This window comes from Schistocerca cancellata, chromosome 3 (genome assembly GCF_023864275.1).
Source record: "Schistocerca cancellata isolate TAMUIC-IGC-003103 chromosome 3, iqSchCanc2.1, whole genome shotgun sequence".
Classification (NCBI taxonomy): domain Eukaryota; kingdom Metazoa; phylum Arthropoda; class Insecta; order Orthoptera; family Acrididae; genus Schistocerca; species Schistocerca cancellata.
The window spans coordinates 719,365,830-719,389,854 of NC_064628.1; the positions used below are offsets into that span (position 1 = coordinate 719,365,830).

General features: G+C 42.1%; 1 protein-coding gene across 2 annotated transcripts in view; it reads left to right on the forward strand.

Moving 5' to 3' along the window:
• Positions 1–1,459: 1,459 nt before the first annotated feature.
• LOC126175734 (equilibrative nucleoside transporter 1) overlaps positions 1,460–24,025 on the forward strand; it is a 187,488-nt gene continuing 164,922 nt past the window's right edge. For both annotated transcript variants that reach the window (XM_049922684.1, XM_049922685.1), the window contains exon 1: positions 1,460–1,716. In XM_049922684.1, the coding sequence (XP_049778641.1) occupies positions 1,689–1,716 (28 nt within the window). In that variant the 5' untranslated portion in view covers positions 1,460–1,688. The remainder of the gene's footprint in view (positions 1,717–24,025) is intronic.

The following is a 24,025-nucleotide window of genomic DNA, read 5'->3' on the forward strand; positions in this document are numbered from 1 at the left end:
GAAGTTTCAAGGAAAGGTTGACCCCGTCTGTGATACCTGCAGAACCATCAAAGGATATCAGAGAAAGCTTTGAAGACAACTGGAAGGAGAAAACTTTTCCTATTTTGCCTATTTGAAAGAATTTTGTACTACAATCACCGAAGAAATAATCTTGATTTTCCGGAAAAAAAGTTATTCTTGATTTGAAGCATTTCTTGAAGAGATTTTTAGATCTTGGCAGAACTGAGAAGGTCATTCTACTGTTCCAGAAATCCGTTTGACTGTAACCTTGATGATGTGCCAACTGAACTACAGTTGAGTCTCAATGAATTGCAGGCAGACGACTTGTTGAAAGAGAAGCACCGCTGCTTACCTCTTACTGAGTTTCCGAAACTAAAGAAATTTGCCGCTGGCATTTAATCAGTGTCTGGAACAACGTCTGCGAGCGAACGTTGTCGTAAATGAAGTATGTTAAGTCAGCACACCGAACAAGTTGACTAATGAACATTTGAAAGCAATTTTCTTGACTGGATGCAACAATACCAAACCAAACATTGATCATATCCTCGGAAGCCAGACGTCAGTTTCACAAATGTCTTGCTGATTTTAGTTTGTGAGAGTCGAAGGTATGTGCACTAGGTCTGATGTACCGGTACCTATCTTTTTGCTAACGCCGCCTTCTTTTACAACCTTTTTAGTAAATAAATGTATTGATAGCATGTCACTCACTCATGATGAACGTGAACTTAGTTTGTCGTCTTTTTCTCCGGAGTTTTCGTTCTTGCTTGTAAGTATTGTACGGAATGATCATGCGCCCCACGTTCGCCATTTTACAGGTTATCAGGACCACTGTGTAAAAAATTTGGTAACCTCTGGTCTACAGCAGATGCAGTACGTTGGCCAGACGCAGCGATGCATCTTGCAGTGCTGTTCAGAACAAATGAGGAGCATTCACCTCGGCCATGCCGACAACGCTGCAGTTGCAGAGCACAGAATCAGTGAAGGAAATATATTTGTTTTTGAACAGGCAAAGATGCGATGCCGCGCCATTGGGTTCTGATTCGCTTATCAAAGAATATAAAATAAGAGAACATGGCGATCTTATCAACGACGATGACGATCTCCAGCTGAGCTGTGCAAGGCAAAAGCAGTCAGGGAAGCTTTGGTGTGAAAAGTGACGTAGGCAGCAGGCGGAAGAGAGAGGCATCTCCAGAACTTGACGCCTGGACCCATCCCCCTCTTCCCCGCCAACTCCTCCTTCCACCCAACCGCTGCTCCCCTCCCTGCCCCCTACCCGCTACCCCCCCCCCCCCCCACACACACACACACAGCACCAACGGCCACGAGGCCGCTATGTCTCTTTCGGGGGTACGTGATTCACCCACCTATTAGGGCCTCGGCAGAGGCGTCTGCTGTACAGTAGTTGTAAAGGAACCAACTAGACTGAAGTCTGAACTTCACCTAAAGAGGACGGGCAGGAAGCTTGTGGAAAAGTGGCGACTTTAGGACGCCACTAGTCTGCTAATAATCCGAGAATATTTCATCAATTCATATCTTACTTATCGTGGTGGAAGTCGACCTCGGAGCACTACATTCGTGCGTGGTACGTTCATTTTACGGGAAAAAACTGAAGATCTTTCTAAGGACAGACATCGTACAAGAAATGCTTGGATAGAGGCATTCAAGAATTAAACGATGAGACTGAAGAGATGAGCGAAAACGAAAGACCCGATTATGGTAAGTACAGTAATATTTTTACTATATTAAACGCAAGGCACTAAAATCCCTATGTTCATGCTATAGTAATACATTAAATCTTAGAAACTCCCTTTTAACTGAAACGCTATCTGCTAAAAAATAATCTATCATTTTTCTGACGTCATTTGCTGAAATACCCCAACACAATCTTTCACTTCTAGCTATAACTTGAAGTTCAGTTATCAGCACAGTATCCTCTGTTGTAAGAGCGTCTTTCAACAAAGAAATGTTGTAACACAACATACACAAATATCAATGGCAAAGTTTATTGTTCTATAGAATATGTACATTCTACGTACATTTGAGCCTTCTAGTAAGGTAGTTAATATTCTTTTTGCAATCGTCCAGCAAACGGTCGGTCAGAGAAGGTGTTTATGTAGCCAGAATGCCTCATTAGAAGTAAAATAAATAATAAGAATAAAAAATGGTACCTTGTGGCTTTTTGTAATAGGAAGACATTTACACTACCGGCCATTAAAATTGCTACACCAAGAAGAAATGCAGATGATAAACGGGTATTCATTGGACAAATATATTATACTAGAACTGATATGCGATTACATTTTCACGCAATTTGGGTGCACAGATCATGAAAAATCAGTACCCAGAACAACCACCTCTGCCCGTATTAACGGCTTGATACGCGTGGGCATTGAGTCAAACAGAACTTGGATGGCGTGTACAGGTACAGCTGCCCATGCAGCTTCAACACGATATCACAGTTCATCAAGAGTAGTGACTGGCGTATTGTGACGAGCCAGTTGCTCGGCTACCATCGACCAGACGTTTTCAGTTGGTGAAAGATCTGGAGAATGTGCTGGCCAGGGCAGCAGTCGAACATTTTCTATATCCAGAAAGGCCCGTACAGGACCTGCAACATGCGGTCGTGCATTATCCTACTGAAATGTAGGGTTTCGCAGGGATCTAATGAAGGGTAGAGCTACGGGTCGTAACACATCTGAAATGTAACGTCCACTGTTCACAGTGCCGTCAATGAGAACAAGAGGTGACCGAGACGTGTAACCAATGGCACCCATACCATCACGCCGGGTGATACGCCAGTATGGCGATGACGAATACACGCTTCCAATGTGCGTTCACCGCGATGTCGCCAAACACGGATGCGACCATCATGATGCTGTAAACAGAACCTCGATTCATCCGAAAAAATGACGTTTTACCATTCGTGCACCCAGGTTCGTCGTTGAGTACACCATCTCAGGCGCTCCTGTCTGTGATGCAGCGTCAAGGGTAACCGCAGCCATGGTCTCCGAGCTGATAGTCCATGCTGCTGCAAACGTCGTCGAACTGTTCGTGCAGATGGTTGTTGTCTTGCAAACGTCCCCATCTGTTGACTCAGGGATCGAGACGTGGCTGCACGATCCGTTACAGCCATGCGGATAGGACGCCCGTCATCTCGACTGCTAGTGATACGAGGCCGTTGGGATCCAGCACGGCGTTCCGTATTATCCTCCTGAACCCACCGATTCCATATTCTGCTAAGAGTCATTGGATCTCGACCAACGCGGGCAGCAATGTCGCGATACGATAAACTGCAATCGCGATAGGCTACAATCCGACCTTTATCAAAGTCGGAAACGTGATGGTACGCATTTCTCCTCCTTACACGAGGCATCACAACAACGTTTCACCAAGCAACGCCGGTCAACTGCTGTTTGTGTATGAAAAATCGGTTGGAAACTTTCCTCATGTCGGCACGTTGTGGGTGTCGCCACCGGCGCCAACCATGTGTGAATGCTCTGAAAAGCTAATCATTTACATATCACAGTATCTTCTTCGTCTCCGTTAAATTTCGCTTCTGTAGCAACGTCATCATCGTGGGTAGCAATTTTAATGGCCAGTAGTGTATCTTCAGGAGGTCCAAGTTTATTATTCGGCGGTGATTTACACTATCTTTTCCATAACTGCCAACATCAATGTAGATAAACCGATATTGCGACTCAAACATACTAAAGAAGGAAATCCCTTGCGGTTGTAATACAATGGATTTTTTGCGTTGGCAATGCGAATATGTTTTCTGTCGACAGCTACATTACAATGAGGGATATCAGCTCTTTGTACAAATTTTTGAGCCATTTGTTTCCAGTGGTCTGATGTGGTTTGAGGGATATTCGTGTCGTAAAGGACAACTACCTTGACAGAGGACAATAGCTGACAGTGGAAATGCCGTGTCTGCAACTATAGTGAATATATGTGATGGTACATATATTCACTACAGTTACAAACTGCGCATTTCCACGTCCAGCAATTGTCCTCTGTCAAGGTATTTGTTATTTACGACACGAATATTCCTGAAAACCACATCAGACCAATAGAAACAAATGCCTTAAAAATTTGTACAAAGAGCTGATTTCCCTCACTGCACCGCTGATCAAGTGTCTGAAACAAAAGTTCCAAATCATTATGAAACGAAACTTACCGAACTTTGTCAAATAGGCAACATGCAATAGTTACATAATGTTACCATTATATCATTATATTAAAACAAACCAAAATGTTAACAAGTTTGTTTGCATGGCCTTCGTCCGCAACAAGCACAAAAACATTCGTTTTGTAAATCAAAACCGCCTTTTCTTGCTGCAGTGTATTTTACTTCTTCCAGACGAGTTTCGACTTTTACTTTAAGGCATCTTCAGTGGAATCTAGAATGATATAGTTCCGTTCTGATACGCGATATTTGTAGATTTAGTTCTTTACGTAAATATGTGATTACAGCTATTCACGTTTTTGGTTGGCATCTGCGTTTCCTCTCATCTGGTCATATGCTGGGGGTCATACTACAGCTTCGCTTATGAAACGTAAGCACGTTTTCATGTTACGAACTTTTTTTCTCACAATTTTTGTATTCTTTGCGCTAACTGAGACGGAGCGCTATTAGTCTTTTGTTACAAGTTATTGATATTTTACCGAAAACTGTGATTTAAGGTCGTAACTACTGTGTGTTCGCTTTATGTCTCTTCCTATTTGGTTTTTTTACGTACTTGTTGCCAACCTAACGAAGTACATGCTGAAAACTAGCGACTGTTCATTTCTATTCTCTTTATATTTGCGTGTGTTTGTAAGAGAGAGAGAGAGAGAGAGAGAGAGAGAGAGAGTGTGTGAATATGTGAGGATTATTTATGTGTGTGTGTGTGTGTGTGTGTGTGTGTGTGTGTGTGGATGAGTGACTGGTGGAGGAAGTTTCAGTGGTTATTCAGGGCGAGTTGTAGAAAGCTGAATATGAATGTAATAGCTGTCAGAGAGGGGTTGAAAATAGTTTTGGTGTTCAGCTGATTTGAATTTTGGTTTAAATGTTTTACGGAGGGGTTCATGAGCGAGTGAGTGGAAAGGGGTTGAGTGATATTAGTATTATAATAATAATCACCTGTTAAAGTGTTACTCTATTATTTTATCTGTTAATGTAAACAGTCAGTTAATTGGGACTGAAAAAACTGCGTCTTTGTTTAACATCTAAAAAATTCCCCCAGTCCGTTTATACTGTTTCAACAATTAACACCCTAAGTTTGGAGCTGACTTGCCCTACGTCATAGTCCACTTGTGCTGTGCTCATATTTAATATTTAAACATTTATGGTAGGATAGCATGGGAACAAATGCTCCTTTATTTATCATTTAAACAAATTCTACCACCCCAGTTACCTTAAGTTTAGAATCCAAGAGCTGGCTTGCTCTTAGTTTAAAATGCCGAGAAATTCACTTACCCTAAGTTTAAAATGGCGAGAAGCCCTCTGGTTGTCAGAACAAGGTCACTTGACCTAACTTTAAAACTGAAGCTCACCGGTGGAACATGTATGTCGCTGTCACTGTTGTGAGTAGTGGGATGGTACTGGGAAAGGGCCGACCTTGGTGGCCGAGCGGTTCTAGGCGCTTCAGTCCGGAACCGCGTGACTGCTACGGTCGCAGTTTCCAATCCTCCCTCGGGCATGGATGTGTGTGATGTTCTTAGGTTAGTTAGGTTTAAGTAGTTCTAAGTTCTAGGGGACTGATGACCTCAGATGTTAAGTCCCATAGTGCTCAGCGCCATTTGAACCATTTTTGAACTGGGAAAGGTATTCACTTGTGTTCTTATTGAAATACAATGCCACACTGTGCCCTAGAGTCGTGGACACTGGCCGAATTAGCTCTGCCTCTGCCGCCGCCTCGCCAGTGCAGCGCCATGCCCCACGCCACCGAAAGACGGATGATGATGATTATGGTTTGTGGGGCGCTCAACGGTGTGGTTATCAGTGCCCGTACAAATTCCCGAACTGTTCACTGTCCAGTACCGCCATTTTCCAGAATGATGATAAAACGATGAGAACAACAAAGACACCCAGTCCCCAGGCACAGAAAATTCCCGATCTGGCAGGGAATCGAACCCGGGGCCCCGCGATTGAGAGCCAGCAACGCTAACCACTAGAACACGAGCCACGGACCGAAATGCGGAGTTCGCTGCCACAAGCCTCAGGTAGTTACAGTGCACATGCAGAAACCCTGCAACTCAGGTGCCATATTCGCAACAGACCGCAAGGTGTTTTACCAGATCACTTGATCATGTTAACCCAGCCATTTTAAACAGCCCGGATGTAAGTAGATGTTTGTCGGTCACCTATGGTGCTTTACGAACAGTGCAGTTCCATCACAGCTGGCTACATGATTCCACACTTAACTCTATTCTAATTTTAGAACCGGACGGTGTTCTATTGTGCTGAGCAATGTGATCACTGCGCCACATGCACCACTGTTAGATGCTATAGCACTCCTAGGGGAATGACTGAAACTGCTTCTAAGACTGAATTTTCTTCGCCTTTATGAACAGAGTGATATCTGCTACGAACTTACCATTGTGGGCAAAAATTTGGACTAATATCCTGAATTTTGTTCTTGCGGTGATAGTGCGAAACTGTATCTAATGCTGACCAAAAGTCAAGGAACACGATACCAAGGTAGATATCTGTTATCTATCGCCATCCAGGGTCGTGACTGAACAGAGAAAGTTCCTCACTGTTGAAAATAACTTGCTATTTGCTAGGAACTAAGCAGTCCGTCCAGTCATGGACCTGATATTATATTCCATATTTTACTCACGTGATGACACCGCAGAGCTGTGTCAAACACTGACCAGAAGTGCCTTCTGCATATTGTGGACGAGTAGAGCGAGCTGACTTCCTCACAATCATTGTTTGTGGAATGTATGTTGGTAGTCTTTCCGTCCACCCCTCCGCCCCACAAGTTGGAATTGTGGACTGCTTAATAGCGTGTTGGTCCACCTTTTACACACACTATACAGCACCCCCTCTGGTGTCAATACAGTGCTTGAGTGGTATATACTCAGATGACAATTTTCTGTTGAATCAGACGGATGCACGCAAGAGGAGAATGCGAACGTGGTGATGATTTAACGCCGTCCAACAGTCCTTAGGTCCATATGTTGAAGAAAAATCAGCAGCGCAGTACTGCATCGGTCTGCTGGAAATGCACTTGTAAGCACTGTACATACACCAGACGTTTTCTTCATAATACAGACGAAGCTACTTGACAGGGAACATTTAACGTGTGGAAGCACATAGTCATTCTCTCATAGCTCCATTTGCGCTCTTTTATGACTTGTAGAATATGCGTGAGATATGATTTTGAAAGAGAAACTAATAGAGACACACCTAAAACCACAGTTCACAGCACTTTAAGAAGACCACCCAAGTCCAAGTACGATCAAGCACACTGAGAAGCCGGCCGCGGTGGCCGAGCGGTTCTAGGCGCTACAGTCCGGAACCGCGCGACTGCTACGTCGCAGGTTCGAATCCTGCCTCGGGCATGGATGTGAGTGATGTCGTTAGGTTAGTTAGGTTTAAGTAGTTCTAAGTTCTAGGGGACTGATGACCTCAGATGCTAAGTCCCATAGTGCTCAGAGCCACACTGAGGAAACGTAAAGAATCACGTTGTTCATACTGTCATTACGAATACAAGAGGGAAGTAGAAGAGACACCTACAGCTATACAGCATTTTCGCCAGTTTCATCAATAAAAAGAGGAATGACTCGAGTGCTTGCAACAATGTGAAGCCCACGTACTCACCCACAATGTAGCAAGTACTGTGAAACTACCGCATTTCTCATCCATGGTAGGAAGTGCAGCGTTCCACCTCATAACAAACTATTTCCTAACGCCACTCCGAGCGACCTTTCGCATGGACAGCTTGTAGATTCATTAACTAACTATTAGAACCAGCAAGTGAATGTGGTAGCAGTCTGTCAACTGATGTCAAACTCAGGGAACAGATTTTGAAATACTCCGATCCATCATTTCAGCAGGTAGTGCAAATACTAGATCAGTACGATTCCGGTACCCTGTTGGCTGATAAATTTGAGCAGTCAACTGTTTGTCGGGTTGAGTCCCTTGTTTGCGACTGGCCCATTCAGCAGCAGCTTGCATTCACCATGTCGAGTAAACAACACTTCACGCCATGTAAGCAGTTTGCTAAACAGGTGGCTACAAAGGCGAATAGGATTAAGTCTTGCCCTCAGTGTTATTCACAGCACAAACGCCAAGACTGCCCCTCCCAACAAGCTCAGTGTTATGCTTGTGGCACGAAAGGACACGTACAATCCGTAGGTTTGCAAAAGAACAAACATAAGTATTCGGCCCATTCACAAAAATTTAGTCACAGGACCTACGCCATTAATACAGTGCCGTATATTCAAAGTCTGCACCAGGCATTAGCAAAACTAGCAAGCGTGCAGTTTCTTCAGTGATACATCAGTCCAACAAACTTTTTGTTCAATTGCTTCTTTGAGCGAAATGTGTGAAATTTCAGTTGAACACGGGTGCCTCTGTCACATTGCTAAATCATCACACATATGAACTGTTATTCTTCCAAAACCTGTCTAAAACTAACACGCAACTGAAGGCTTGTAACGGACAAAAATTCCCGTTCTCGGAAAATGTACATTCCCTGCCATGTATCACTCACATAACGAACAGTGACTTTTACAGTGCTACAATCACACGTCTGTGAGAACATATTTGGTCTTGATTCATTTGATTTGTTTTGCTATAACATTCAGGACAATGTGTTGTCAGTATCTGCATTCCATGCACAAGACAGTGTAGCTAGCTTGCTAAAAGAATTCCTGGAACTCTTTTCTGAAGGTTTAGGCAAGGCTCACAATTTTGTTGCACATATTACTCTGAAAGACGACGCTCAGCCAAAAATTTTCCGGCCCAGAACTGTTCCCATTGCGTCACACGACGAAGTCGCGGCTGACTTACAGAATTGCAGATTAATGGAGCTATTGCACCCACACAACCTAGTCAATGGACAAGTCCACTGGTTTTGCTCCCGAAACCTTCAGATCAGATTCGCCTCTGTGCTGACTTTAAGTTTGCGGTCAACCCACAAATTGTGATTGATACTGATCCGTTGCCACGTCCAGAGGATCTCATAGACAGGTTAGGCGCTGGACGCTACTTTTCAAAAATTGATTTCCGCGACGTGTATCTTCAAATACCTCTTGATGAAGAATCTCAAAAAGTGTGTGTAGTAAATACTCATTTGGGCTTGTTTAAATATTTGCGTTTGCCTTTTGGCAGCGCTTCTGCACCTGTCATTTTCCAATGGTATTTGGAACAGCTGACTGCATAAGTGCCAAACTGTTCAAACTATCTGGACGATATTGTCGTAGCAGATCGTACACCTGAAGAACATATGGAAAATTTACGTGCTTTGTTTCGTGTGTTATCTGATGTGGGACTAAAGTGTAGATTGGACAAGTGTGATTTTTTTAAAACCTGAGTTGCAGTACCTTGATCATGTCATAAACAGTCAAGGCGTGCATCCTCTTCAGTCGCATTTGTTAGCCATACGAGATTTGCCAGTTCTTCGCAATATCACAGAATTTCAGTCAGTCTTAGGGAAAATGAACTATTATATTCGTTTCATACCGAATGCTGCACAAATCGCAGCTCCATTGCATCGCTTGCGTCGCAAGAATGTCCCCTTTGTTTGGACAGATGAGTGCCAATAGTTTTTCAGAAACTTAAAGATGCATTCCTCAGTTATCCTGACAAACTAGTTGTATTGCAAGTTGACGCTTCCTTTTACGGAATCAGTGCAGTACTTTCGCACAGAATTCGTGATAAAGACAGACCTATTGCTTTCGAATCACAAGTGTAGTCCAACACTCAGTGTAACTATACACAAATTGAGATAGAGGCTTTGGTTATTGTGTATGGTGTCACCAAATTCCACCACTATTTGTATCTCAGGAAATTCTACTTAGTAACAGATCACAAACCTTTGCACCCCTTGTTTCATCCGACGATATTGGTTCCTGTACGAACTGCCCAAAAATTGCAAAGATGGGTTTTGTTGTTGTCTCTATACTAGTATGAGATTGTGTATCGTCCGACAGCTCAACATGGTAATGCGGACGCAGTTTCATATCTTCCAATTGGCTCTGATACAGATTTTAACATTTATGCTGCATCTTGTTGTCACATCGATGCTCAGGATTCTGAACTGCTTCAATCTTTTCCGCTGAACTATAGGAATATTGTACAGGCCACGGAAGCTGATTCAGATTTGAACATTTTGTCAAAATACATTCTCACTTCTTGGCCACGTTCCTTGCATAGCATAAAGAACTCTGTAGTACGCCTACACTTTGCACTTCGGCATAGCCTCGTGTGATTCTTATTCAAAATGACGGTGGACAAACACGTGTGTTGATCTCTAAAGCTTTGCAAAAAGTAGTGTTGCAGTTACTTCACCACGGTCACTGAGGGATTGTTCGTGCGAAACAGATAGCGCGTCGACAGTGTACATGGCAGGGTATGGACACCCAAATACAACAGATGACGTCACAGTGTCACGCTTGTGCGGAAAATCAGTCTGCTCCACCACAAAAATTCTCTGCGTGGTCTAAGTTGCAATCAGCATGGCAAAGTGTGCACATAGACTTTGCGAGACCTTTTCGGAACACTCGGTGTTTGAGTGACTCGTGTAGCAAGTTTTCTTTTGCTGTGCCAATGAACTCGACAACGTTCAAATGGTTCAAATGGCTCTGAGCACTATGGGACTTAACATCTGAGGTCATCAGTCCCCTAGAACTTAGAACTACTTAAACCTAACTAACCTAAGGACATCACACGCATCCATGCCCGAGGCAGGATTCGAACCTGCGACCGTAGCAGTCGCGCGGTTCCGGACTGAAGCGCCTAGAACCGCTCGGCCACTCGAAAACGTCACGTAGCAGAATTCAGGTGTTGTCCTCATTTTCTGCTCCTTCCAATAAATTTTAAACATAATTCCAAACCTTTTCTAAACATTTTGTCGTAAACAGTGCTACAAAATAATGAGAGGAAGATAGTTTTAGCTTTGACGTTCATTAGTATGTGTGTGTGTGTGTGTGAATTCCTAATGGACCAAACTGCTGAAGTCTTCTGTCACTAGACTTACACACTACTGAAACTAACTTAAACTAATTTACGCTAAGAACAACACGCACACCCATGCCCGAGGGAAGACTCGAATCTCCGGCGGGAGGGGCCGCGCAATCCGTGACAGAGCGTCTCAAACCACGCTGCCACTTCGAGCGGCGTTTTCGTTAGTATATGGCTCAATAATCCGAAACTAATGAAACCAACGTAATTTGCATTTTCATCATTTTACACGATTAATATCAAAAATTAACACATTAACTCATTTGAAATCAGACGTTTGTAGCTGTTTTAGAAATGGGAGTTCAAGTCTGTATGTCCGCAGCTCGTGGTCTCGCGGTCGCGTTCTCGCTTTCCCAGAACGGGGTCCCGGGTTCAATTCCCGGCGGGGACAGGGATTTTCATCTGCCTCGAGATGAGTGGGTGTTTGTGTTGTCCTCATCATTTCCTCATCATTCCTGAAAGTGGTGTGATTGGACTGAGCAAAGGTTGGGAGTTTGTACGGGCGCTGATAACGGCGCACTTGAGCGCCCCACAAATCAAACTTCATCATCATCGACTCTTTAAGGAATTGGGGGGTTTGTTTACTAGTCTCAACTATTTCGCTAAAACCAAAGTGCAAGGAGATGATCCCGAGATGTTGATAAATTTTTTTGCATACTGCCTTGTGTAGTGAGATCGCATCACACATCGCACTAGAACTACATTAACAATAGTAGAGGAAGAGGGACACTCCCATAGTACTTTAAGTTAACAAACTGAGTGTCTAAAGCGATTCGAAGAGACCTTCAACGGCATGTATTTGGCGCTTGTTCAGTGTGTATGGGTGATTTCAACTCGGGAATACTTGTGAAAGAAATGGATTAGGTTTAAACACAAAATGCTTAATTTAATTCATGTCTTGCATCATGTAATAGCACAACGTTACCGTTTTTCCACTTGTTAACGACTTTTTCAAGTTATTACGTGGTGATGTGTAGTGTGAATGTGTAGTCTCAATGTTTGTCATTCTTGTTTTGCTCCATCCTGAGGTCTAGGCGGTGGAGGAGGTGTGGCGATAGCATCGTGTACACTGGATATAAAAGGGCAGGGCATTGGCGGAGTTGTCATTTATACTCAGGTGATTCATGTGACAAGGGTCCGGCCTGATTACGACCGCATGATGGGAATAAGCAGAGTCTGAACGCGGAATGGTAGATGCTTGGGACATTCCATTTCGGGAATCGTTAGGAAATTCAGTATTCAGAGAAGCACAGTGTCAAGAGTGTGCCAAGAATACCGAATTTCAGGCAGTACCTCTCACTATAGACAACCCAGTGGTCGACAGCCTTCACTTAACGACCGAGAGTAGCGTCATTTGCATAGAGTTGTCAGTGATAATAGACAATCACCACTTCTGAAGTAACTGCAGAAATCAATGTGGGACGTACGACAAATGTACGAGGGTGAGTCAAATGAAAACCTTAAATTTGTAATAACAAATCGAAAGTTCGCGCCGTTATCCTGTAAGTTGGTGAGCGTGCTACAAAGAGCGTGCAGAATGGCCTGTAGGTGGCAGCATAGTGCAGATGCACACATACCGTCTCAGTATCAGTATAAAGATGGCCGCCCCACTTGCGACTTTCACCAGGGAAGAGCAGCGTTCTGTTATTCGTTTTTTGCGTAGTGAAGGTGTGAAACCTATTGAAATTCATCGACGAATGAACGTTCAGTACAGTGATGCATGTTTGTCACAGCAGCAAGTCTATGAATGGAGTAGGAAGTTCACAAATGGTGTGACTTCAGTGGAAGATGCTCCTCGTCCAGGCCAGGCACAACGAGTTGTGACTCCACAGAACATTGCAGCAGTTGAAGCCATAGTGAAGGAAAACCGCCGAGTGACACTGAATGACATTGCAGCATGTTTACAGATTAGGCACGAGTCAGCACGCCACATTGTGCATGACGTGCTCCAGTTTCACAAAGTGTCTGCAAGATGAGTGCCACGGGAACTGATTCCTGAAATGAGAGAACGACGTGTTGATGCTTGTGAAGAACTTCTTCGGCGCTTTGAACGAGATGGTGATGGCTTCCTTGCAAGAATCGTTACTGGGGACGAAACCGGGGTTCACTTCCACCAACCGGAAACGAAGAGAGCGAGCAAGGAATGGCGCCATTCCTCATCACCAAAACCAAAGAAGTTTCGAACGAACCATCTGCAGGGGAGGTTATGCTGACTCTCTTGTGGGACAAAAAAGGCAGTCATTTTGGAGCATTACATGCCTAGAGGAACCACTGTCACCAGTGCATCATACACAGATCTCCTAAGGAATCATCTGCGGCCTGCACACAAATCAAAGCGACGCGGAATACTGTCAGCAGGTGACCTTTTGCAATATGACAATGCAAGGCCCCACACTGCCCGTACAACAGTTGCAACAATCACAGACCTGCATTTTGAGTGTCTTCCTCATCCACCATACTCAGCAGACCTTGCCTCAAGTGATTTCCAAATGTTTGGACCACTTATGACGCAATGGGGGGAAAGAAGTTCCGTTCTGATGAAGAGGTACGCCACGCGGTGCATGAGTGTTTGCGCGGACTACCAAAAGAATTTTTTTCTAAAGGAATTTATGCACTTTGTAAGCGCTGGAGGACTTGCATTGAGCGTGGGGGAGATTATGTTGTAAAGTGATACAGCTTTGTACCACTTCTGCGTGATAAATAATATTTTAAAAAATATTTAAGGTTTTCATTTGACTCAGCCTCGTATCTGTTAGGACAGTGCGGCGAAATATGCCATTAATATACCACGGCAACAGACTACCGATGCGAGTGCCTTTGCTAACAGCATGACGTCGCCCGCAGCGCCTCTCCTGGTTCAAAAAAGGTTCAAATGGCTCTGAGCGCTATGGGACGTAACTGCTGTGGTCATCCGTCCCCTAGAACTTAGAACTACTTAAACCTAACTAACCTAAGGACATCACACACATCCATGCCCGAGGCAGGATTCGAACCTGCGATCGTGGCGGTCGCGCGGTTCCAGACTGTAGCGCCTAGAACCGCTCGGCCACTCCGGCCGGCTGCCTCTCCTGGTCTCGTGACATTATCGGCTGGACCCTAGACACCTGGAAAACCGTGAGCAGATCAAATGACACCCGATTTCGCTTCGTAAGAACTGATGGAACGGTTGGGGTGTGGCGCAGACCCCGCAAAGCCATGTTGTTAACAAGGCGCTGTGCAAGCTGGTGTTGGCTCGGTAATGGTGCGGGCTATCTTCACGTGGAATGCACTGGGTCCTCTGGTCCAACTGAATGATCATTTACTATAAATGGTTATGTTTGGCTACTTGGAGACCATTTGCGGCCATTCATGGAGTGCACGTTACCGAACGATGATGGAATTTTTGTGGATGACAATGCGCCATGTCACCTGGCCACAACTGTTTGCGTTTGGTTTGAAGAACTTTCTGGACAACTTGAGCCAATGGTAAGGCCACCCAGATCGCCCGACATAAATCACATCGGACATTTAGGGATGTAACCAAAATGTCGGGCAGTGCACAACATCCTGTACCGGGACCGATTTATAGCCATACACTGCCCCCCTCCTCCCCCAAAAGCTACAGTAAAAAACAATGGACAAATTGTTCTAGATTAATCTAGTTTAAGACTGTTTATTTTTAAGTAACATTTCTCTATGTATGTATGTATAAACGCCTGAAGATGAACAGAACATGTTCGAAACGCGTTGCATTATGTTAGATTAAGCATAAAATAAATAGTTACTGGTAGCAGAAACCTGAAATAAATAATTATCCCGCACAGTCACGGTTCGCAAACATAGCCATTATGGCTGAAAATATAAACTTACCCTTTTACGCTGCGGTTACTAACGCTTATAAATGCTTCTCATAACCTTTAAATATGCAACATTCGATATGTCACTACAAGAACAATAGAAGTATCTCAAATATAAATGAAAATTGGTAAATATACTTGTAGAAATTTGAATGGCAGAACTCCAAATAAGGTCTCCATGACTTCTGCACCAATCTAGTTTCTTAAGCTAAACTTTGTGTTCCATACTAGGTTACATACTTCAATAGCCCACACATCATACAGAGTGCGCTCTATATCTTTGGTTCGTATTTACACTGCATGACGTTTACCACTAGACCAAGGACGTATGCATTATCAAACGAGCTCAAGTAGAAAGAAAAACATCCTGTAGAAACTTCGACATCCGACAGTGCTGCCAGTTTCGGCAGATGGCTGTTTTGTGATTTCACGTCAATGAGTATAAAACGAAGTTGATTATAGACTAACTTCGGTTTTGTGTACAGTTAACGTGGAATATGGAGGATTTGTAACAAAGTTGGACGCAAAGTCAAAAACATGAAACAAACAGTTGTATAGATCAGAACCTAGTAGCATGTGACTATAAGTTCTTATTGCAGAGTAGCTACTTCTCTGGTAATCGCAACAGTCTAAAGATCCCTTCTACGAAACTTTCAAATATTTGTGAGACATCTAAATGTATTATTGAGCTATCTATCAGACACGATGTAACAGTTACAGGTCAGTGCAGATTTCTTAATACACGCAGACAGAAAAAATGAGCTTGAATCGCTGTTTGTGTGTTTCAAATTAATTTCAGTAGTTAATTTTCCAACTTATATGCAGCAAGAAATGAAGACCATGCCGGCCGGAGTGGCCGAGCGGTTAAAGGCGCTACAGTCTGCAACCGTACGATCGCAGGTTCGAATCCTGCCTCGGACGTGGATGTGTGTGATGTCCCTAGGTTAGTTAGGTTTAAGTAGTTCTAAGTTCTAGGGGACTTATGACCACAGTAGTTGAGTCCCATAGTGCTCAGAGCCATTTGAAATGAAGACCATGATTGATAACATTTTTATAAACAGTGTTTTTGCTGCAACAGTTAAAGTATACCCTGCAACTGATCTATAAATGAGAGATAGCTCAAAACTCTTACACAAAATTAGGATCATTAGTCACGGCATCTCCCAAAACATCATTGAGATATTTGTTATATTTTGGTTCTGACAGCAATATTTATAATAGTATAAAAAAGGAACACTCTTTCACTGCGGTGCCATTTTCGTTGGAACCACTGACTGCACAGCTTCGAAAAAGAGTCAGAGTACAGACAACATTCACATAAGTGTTTTATGATTCCAGTTTCCTTCCCTGATGCTGATCTGTGAAAAAGACAAGAAATTTATTTTACTACAACAAAAATATTTAAAAATGTAGCTCAAATGTCACTGACCTCATCATCATGTCATAAATTTTTCAGGAAATAGTAGACAAGGGAGGTGGAGGAGATCACTCTAAGTATCTGTACCAATTTCTGTGAGTTTAACTTCAGTCATTTAGGAGAAAAGTGTATCTGAATGATGAAAATTAAGGTTTTCGGTATATCGCAAAAGAAGATATACATATTTAGTAACTTACCACTATGCTCGTTTGGAACATTCCAGATGCATAGTCCAGTTGTCCTCCTGTTTCCTTATCCTCCATACTCTTTCTCTCCATTCTTTCCTTTGTCCTTGACTCCTTGGTAGCAACTTCTGCAGTTGTCTCTGCTTCGGTTATATAAGCCATATTCCTTCCCGTCTGGATGTTCAATTTCTTCACAACATTGATCCTTGAAATTGCACCATCATTGAATGTTATTATTGCATCCATTACACCAATCTTCAGCACTGTGAGCCCAATAAATGCAGATTTGGATATTCTCTCCCATATACAGATGTTGAAGCTTTCATTTGCATTCTGAGAGAGACTATGTGTACATTTCCTAAGTAGATTTTTATTCTCCAGATCCCTATATATAGGCCTCATTGCCTCCATTACAGCAAGGGGTAAGGAATGCTTGTGGGTATATTGTATGCCTGTAGCATTGCTCAACCAGTACTTGCATCACGAATCTTGACCTTTTGGAAACAAACCATGCTGTGGGGTTTCATCTGTTGACACTCTGTGAAACTATGTTGTCCAAACAGGTCGTCTCATGTTCTCCAAATCTCCTACATTTCTCCTTATTGCTAGTCCATGATATTGAGTCAAAGAATCAATTCCACTTTTTGTAAGATGACCTGGACCACCTCTTTGTTTTCCTTCTGATAGTTTTTTTTTTTCACTGAAGTCTTTACATAATTTTCTCAGCTGAGCTCCCATTCTTTTTTGTACATGCCCAACACATTCAAGCTTTTCTATCAGTGTGTCCCCTTATGATCTGTCATTAACAACAGTAGTGTGTCCTTTACAGTCTCCATCTCCAAGGTAGCCTACATACCTCACACCATGACTGACCTCCGATCTTCTAAAAATGTTTAGAACTCCTTTCGTTTCCATGTTTCCACTTCGGCCATCGAAGTTCTTTACACAAACATGGCTGCCGATAAATTTACTTGAACAACCAGGACAGTGCTTTGTTAGACATTCATAATCTATTATTTTACCAGTTTCAATAGCTGTGGCAGTTATGTTTAATAATGCAAATAATAAGGTTCAAACTGAGAGGCAGGACATTGTCAGTTTATAAGATACCATAACAATTAAACTAAATGACGATGTTGATAGTACCTTCAACAATTACTTCTTAAATGCAGCAGCAAAAAAAGGGATTAAATAGTTCCAACTGAAGAAGCAAGAGAATGTTTCAAAGTGTCATTCCATAAAATTTTAAGCAGTTATAAGTATAGCACCAACATCGTTCACTAAAATTCTAAAATTCTAAAAAGCAAAGGCTCTTGTGGTGTTGATGGAATCTAGCTATATGGAAGTACCATAATATTTTACAACACATGCCACGTAGCCACTTCAGAATGTTTCATTTGTGTCTATTTAGTGATCATCACATTATTTGTTTTTGATTTAGTGGTGTCCAACACTGAGTATGGAAACATGTCCATTAACGTAAACCACCTGAAGATGGGCACTTGCCAAAAACCGGTCGTGTATTAAATAAAATCATCTTCTATTGCAGCCGCTTGCAGTTATTATTCTACATCTTACAAAGGAACAGTCACAGAGTTTTACCGCATCAATTATGGATAAAATACATTTAACCTGAAAACGTTTCTCCTGGAGGGATACTTGTATTCCACGGATGAGTTTCAGTTTAAAACTGGTAGCTTGCAAAAAAAAAAAAAAATTGTGTTTAAGTGCAGTTGTAGGAATAACACTAATAAATAATGTGTGCATTACTGTTAACACTAATCATATCCTGTAAACTGACTTGTTCCACGTTATTTCGATTAAAAAACCATTCAAATGATCTACGGAACACGTAACTAACTAGCTAACCAAGTATGCATTGTGTAGACGAGGCTGCTAGTGAAGGTAATGCAGTCAAACAAGGAAATGAATGTATATAACAGGCTGTAATACATCTCCAGCCAGTCAGAATTCTCATTTGTTGTAGCATGCCCTCCATTTAGCCCACCCCACGCAAAAGTAGTTCACGGTAAGTTTGTCGGGAGGAGAATTTCACTGGGAGTGAAGGTGATTGGCTCACAGACCTACAAAGTAATATTTAGCACGGCAGTCGACAGGCTCATTAGAGTGCGTCAGCTTCAAAATGTGGAAGCCCCGCTATTCAGCAATCATTCTGAAACGATTTTTTTAAAAAAAAAAGCTATTCAGGAAAGAAAAGATTCTCTCACATCTCATAGCCTTATTCATCCGGTTCCTGATGAGTTTCCTGATGAGCTTCGTGTCATTTCGTTATTGGTCATAGCTATTGTGATACGTGTGAAACCCACTGATCAAAATTCGAAGTTTCCAATGAAAAATATTGCTCCCTATGAGTTTGTATTTCATGTGTGTTAGGTCATACATTTCTGCATACAAAATGTGGAGAACGTATTGAATTATACTTTAAACTTTGGAGGAGATCTAAAGCCGTCTCTATGCTTGAGAAAATTTATTATATGTAGTGCACTCATTCCGCTTATGGGCGAAAACGATGAAGCCAGAATGAAATATTCATAACGTCCCTCATATCTCATAAACAGTTTCAGATATCGAAAAGAAATTTGGCAAACGATAGCATGCAATAAACTAAGCACTGTGAATTGTTTTCATATTTCTCAGGGCACTAAGCTATAAAACTAAAACCCTTTGGCAAGTTTCAGTACCAACCATACATGATTATAAGTAGACTTGAGTAAGAGATTCCAACGAAATCTTCAGGTGGAGATTTATTTTCCCCAAACTTCTTAACCCTTACTTTTCTCCAGAGGTACATTATCAGTCATGAGTTTTAAGTAACACCTACACTTTTCTTGTAGGCATGTTAACATTTGCTTATTTTGTCAAAACACAGCAGAATTTACAAACATTCATCTCACTAAAATACTAATGCAGTTGAAATTTGATGGGTGCTGAAACAATGTATTATTAAACTAGCAACTGAGAGGAACACAGCTCAGTAGTTTATGAAAAGATCCATTCTTGGCATAAAAACATAAAATTTTTTCACTTATATTGTTGAAAAACCTACTGCAATTCTTGGTTCAGCAGCTATCGATGACTCTTACAAAATTACATCATTCCACTGAAAAGACACGTAGTTGTATCACAGTTGATAAGGAAGTTTTGCGTATTAACCATGTAGCGTATTTCTCTCCTTTTTTTGTGGAATCATTTTTCAACATCTCTTTTTGATATATCAAACTGTTTATATGACATATGAGGGACATGAATATTTCATTCTGGTGTCTTGTTTTCTCGAGATTGGAGATAAAAATAGAGCTTGTCTATAGATGTTTAAAGAATAATTCAGTATGTTAGCTACATTTTGTACACAGAAGTGTGTGACGTAACGTGCACCAAACACAAAGACATAGCGACCCTTTTTTTTTTCATTGCCAACTATTCAAATTTCGTGGAACGTATAACTTAATTTGGAAACATCACTGTAACTGTGACCGTTAACGAAATGATAAGCATTTCATCACTAAGCTGACGAATGAGTCTATGAGATGTGGGAGAATCAAATTGTTTTACCGAATGATTTCCCAAAAATCATTTGAGAAACACTGCAGAGCAGACACCAGGCGCCTTGCATTATGTTTTGTGTCATGGATTAACCGACGTCCTCTTTGATACACTGTCTTTCAGACTGTGACGTCAGACAGTAACAGGACTCCTGATTTGCCAGTGCAGATAATATTCAGAGACGCCACGTTCGAATTCTGATGGGAAAAAAAAAATCGTACCGCCATTTGGAGTTCAAAAATCTCGCTACTGGTGAAAAAATTCCATATCTAACAGTTGATTGTATTTAGTTAACAATCCGATTAGTTCTGGCTTCTAATCACGGTCCAGCATAAAATTTTTTGTTTTTAAACATGTGCACACTTTGTTAATTGTAAATGAAACCATTTTTAACATTTTCCTCACTTAATAGGGACAGTAGTTGCTGATAAAGTCCAGGCAAAAAAAAAAATCGCCGTGTAATTTCACATTGAGACTTTCTAACTGATCTGCCCAAAAATGAGGTAGTTCACGTCTATTTATGTCCAGTTAGCAACGAAATTTGGTGCTGCGCTCTAGTCTGTCAGGCAAGAAAGCTTTGCTTGGTTAGCATTGGCTGTAGGTGCTGTATTTGAATACATATCCAGAACAAAACAGTATGGCATTCATTTAAAGTTCTAACATGTGCACAACTAGCTGATCTTGAACTCCTCAGATATTTGTCACTTCGTTCTGGATAACAATAGTTGACTTTTGAAATATTATAGAGCCATGTGCCATCATGAGTACAATGAAATTATTAGTGATACGCTGTTGGTGTTGAGGACTCCACAGAGCGCTTGACGCTATTAATTGTGGTTTATCTAACTGGCTACTTTATGGCTAATTTACGCAGAACTGCTCGCCAACCGATCGACAGGTAGAGGTGGTTTTGTAACGTTTGAGATAGCAAGAATACTTTGAATTATCATAAAACTTTGGAAGCTCCGATCTTCTTGCAAAATTTCTTACTGACAAAAAAAAACCTGTTTCATCTCTCAATAACGTGTTTGCAGATATTTGCAATATCGTGGTACTGATTTGTATCTGGATTAATTGCTATACGGTGCAGTGATATCTAGGGGTCTCTGGTGAATACTAATCTATGTAGTCTATACAGAAGAGAGAGTAGACGACCAACGAGAAATTTACGATATGTGGGCTGCATGCAAACCAGGCAGAACGCTATTGAGGTGGTTTTGATATTTCCGAGCATTAGCACATTACACCTTAAAATAATAAGGAGCATTTCTTTTCTTAGTATTGTTGTTTTTCGAATGGAGAATTTCCCGTAGTCATTCTGGAGGTAGTTAGCAACTTTATACAAATTACCTGCTTGCTGGATAATAGCTTGTTGCTGTAGTTCTTCCTATGCAGAAGACTCATTTTGGAGCGTAGACAAAAGTGCAGATAATTGTGTTTTGCAAAGATGGACTTGCAGTAATAGATTAGAAACCTTCTGTTCCTCTTAGCGAGCCTCCAGCAAAGCCTTAGTGGAGGCATGTTCCCTACAGCAGGCATTGCTGCTCGTGAAATAGGCGTCATTGTTAGCCGCGGCGGCGCTTTGTCCTGCAATGAATGGGATGTAGGAATTCCTCCGCAACAGCTACGTACCGGACGGAAGCGAGTCTTCACACGCAGTGCCAACTTAAGGTGGCATGGAGCCACATTCACTGACGAATTGGGTGGCCTCTGGCAATATCTGCTCGTGTTTTTTAAACACTTTGTTCTACTTCCATATCATGTTTGATTTCTGACCACAAAAATATAGGGTAATATCGATATCACTAGAAAATGGTTAATGTGAGTAGGAATCGTCGGGAATAGGAAGGCAGGACAGAGAATGATCAGTGATAATCAGCAGCAAATCTACGCCAACAACAATATATCAGGTACACTTGCCGATAACACAAGTAAAAGATGAAGAGGTAGAGGGAGTACGAGTATATGAAAATATTGAGCTTGTGCTTCAGCATGTAAAGAGAGATGAAAATCTAATAATCATTGGTGATTGGAAGGTTAGAACAGGGGAAGGAAGACACAGTACAGGAGTATGTGGGTTTGGTAGCAGGAGTGAGAGAGAGGAGAAAGACTTATAGCACTATAAAATAAATTTTAGTTAGCGACAGTGAACAAATTGTTCAAAAATCACAAGAGTAGGAGATACAAACGGAAAGGGCTGAGAGACATGAGAAGATACCAGCTAGATTACATCATCAACACACAGAGATTCCGAAATCAGATATTGGAACATAAGGCGTACCCCGGGGGTAGATATAGACCCAGATCACAATTTAGTAATGATCAAGAGTAGACTGAAGCTTAAGAGAATTGTACGGCAGGATTAACATGGAAAGAAGTTGTGTGTGAAGTCCTGAGAATTGATGAGGTGCGTTTTTAGTTCTCTAAGGATGTAGATAATGCGATGATGAGCACCACAAAACACAGTTCACTTGAAAAGGAATGGTTATCTCTGAAAAGAGCAATCACAGATATTGGAAAGACAAATATACACCGTCTGATCAAGGGTATCCAGTAGCAGTGGTAGGAATTCGTGAGTCTGTAAAAAGATCGATGCACGAAGCTTGCAACAACTTACACCGTCAAACCTTAACGAAGATCTGTCCAATAAGCCGAGAAAATTCTGGTCCTAAATAAAATCGCTAAGCGGATGAAGGCTTCCATTCAGTCACTCGTTGGCCATTCTGTTGTGGCAGCAGCAGGTAGCAAATGGAAAGCCGAAGGCGTTTAAGAAATCATTCATGCAGGAGGATTGCACCAGTATATCGCCGTTTGACCGTCCCACAGACTCGTGTGTGGAGGACTTAGTAATAGGCATCCCTGGCACAGAGAAGCACTCAAAGACTTGAAAATACGAGTGTTGGAACTTAAATAGTGGCAACCATTTATTCACAACCGATACAAAAGTGTTACATGTCTGCACCTGTTACTGTCCTTCAAAGTAGTCACCAGCGTTGTGTAGAACCCGTTGCCAGTGATGTGGAAGGCGTAGTTAGCAGAGCCTATTCTGTTGATGGCACCAATGGAGCGGTCTAAAGATATGGTGATTCTCGTGTAAGACTGTGATGGTGTTATGCTAACGCATTACGTTCCTCCACGGCAGACTGTCAGTGCACAGTATTACTGTTCGTTTTTGGAGCATCACCTGCGACCACCTTTACGAAAGAAGCGGCGACACTTTCTGCGCAACCCACCCATCACTTTGCGCGATTATGCGCGGGCGCATACAGCGAAAGCTGTGGCTGCTCTGCTCGGTCGATAGGGCTGGGAAGTACTGTACCATCCACCACACTCCCCGGAATTAAGTACTTGTGACTTTGATTTGATTCAGAAGATGAAGGAACCACTTCGTGGCATTCACTTCAGAACTGTTGCAGAGATTCGACAGACAGTAGACCGCTCCATTCGCACCATCAACAGAACAGGCTCTGCTAACGGTATACTACGCCTTCCACATCGTTGGCAACGGGTTCTACACAACGCTGGTGACTACTTTGAAGGACAGTAACCCTTTTGTGTCGGTTGTGTATAAATAGTTGCCACTATTTACGTTCCAACCCTCGTAAATAAATCGCCAAGTCCAAGTGACATTCCAATTCGGTTTTACAGAGAGTGCCCATTTTCTTGGCTATCATTTATTGCGAATCTGTCGCCCAGCGAAAAGACCCAAGCTACTGGAAAAAAGCGCAAGTGACTCCAAGTATAAAACAATTGAGCCGCAAAATTATAGACAAATAGCCTTAACATCAAAATGAAATTTTCTCTCTGCAGTGGAGGGTGCGCTGATACGAAACTTCCTGGCATATTA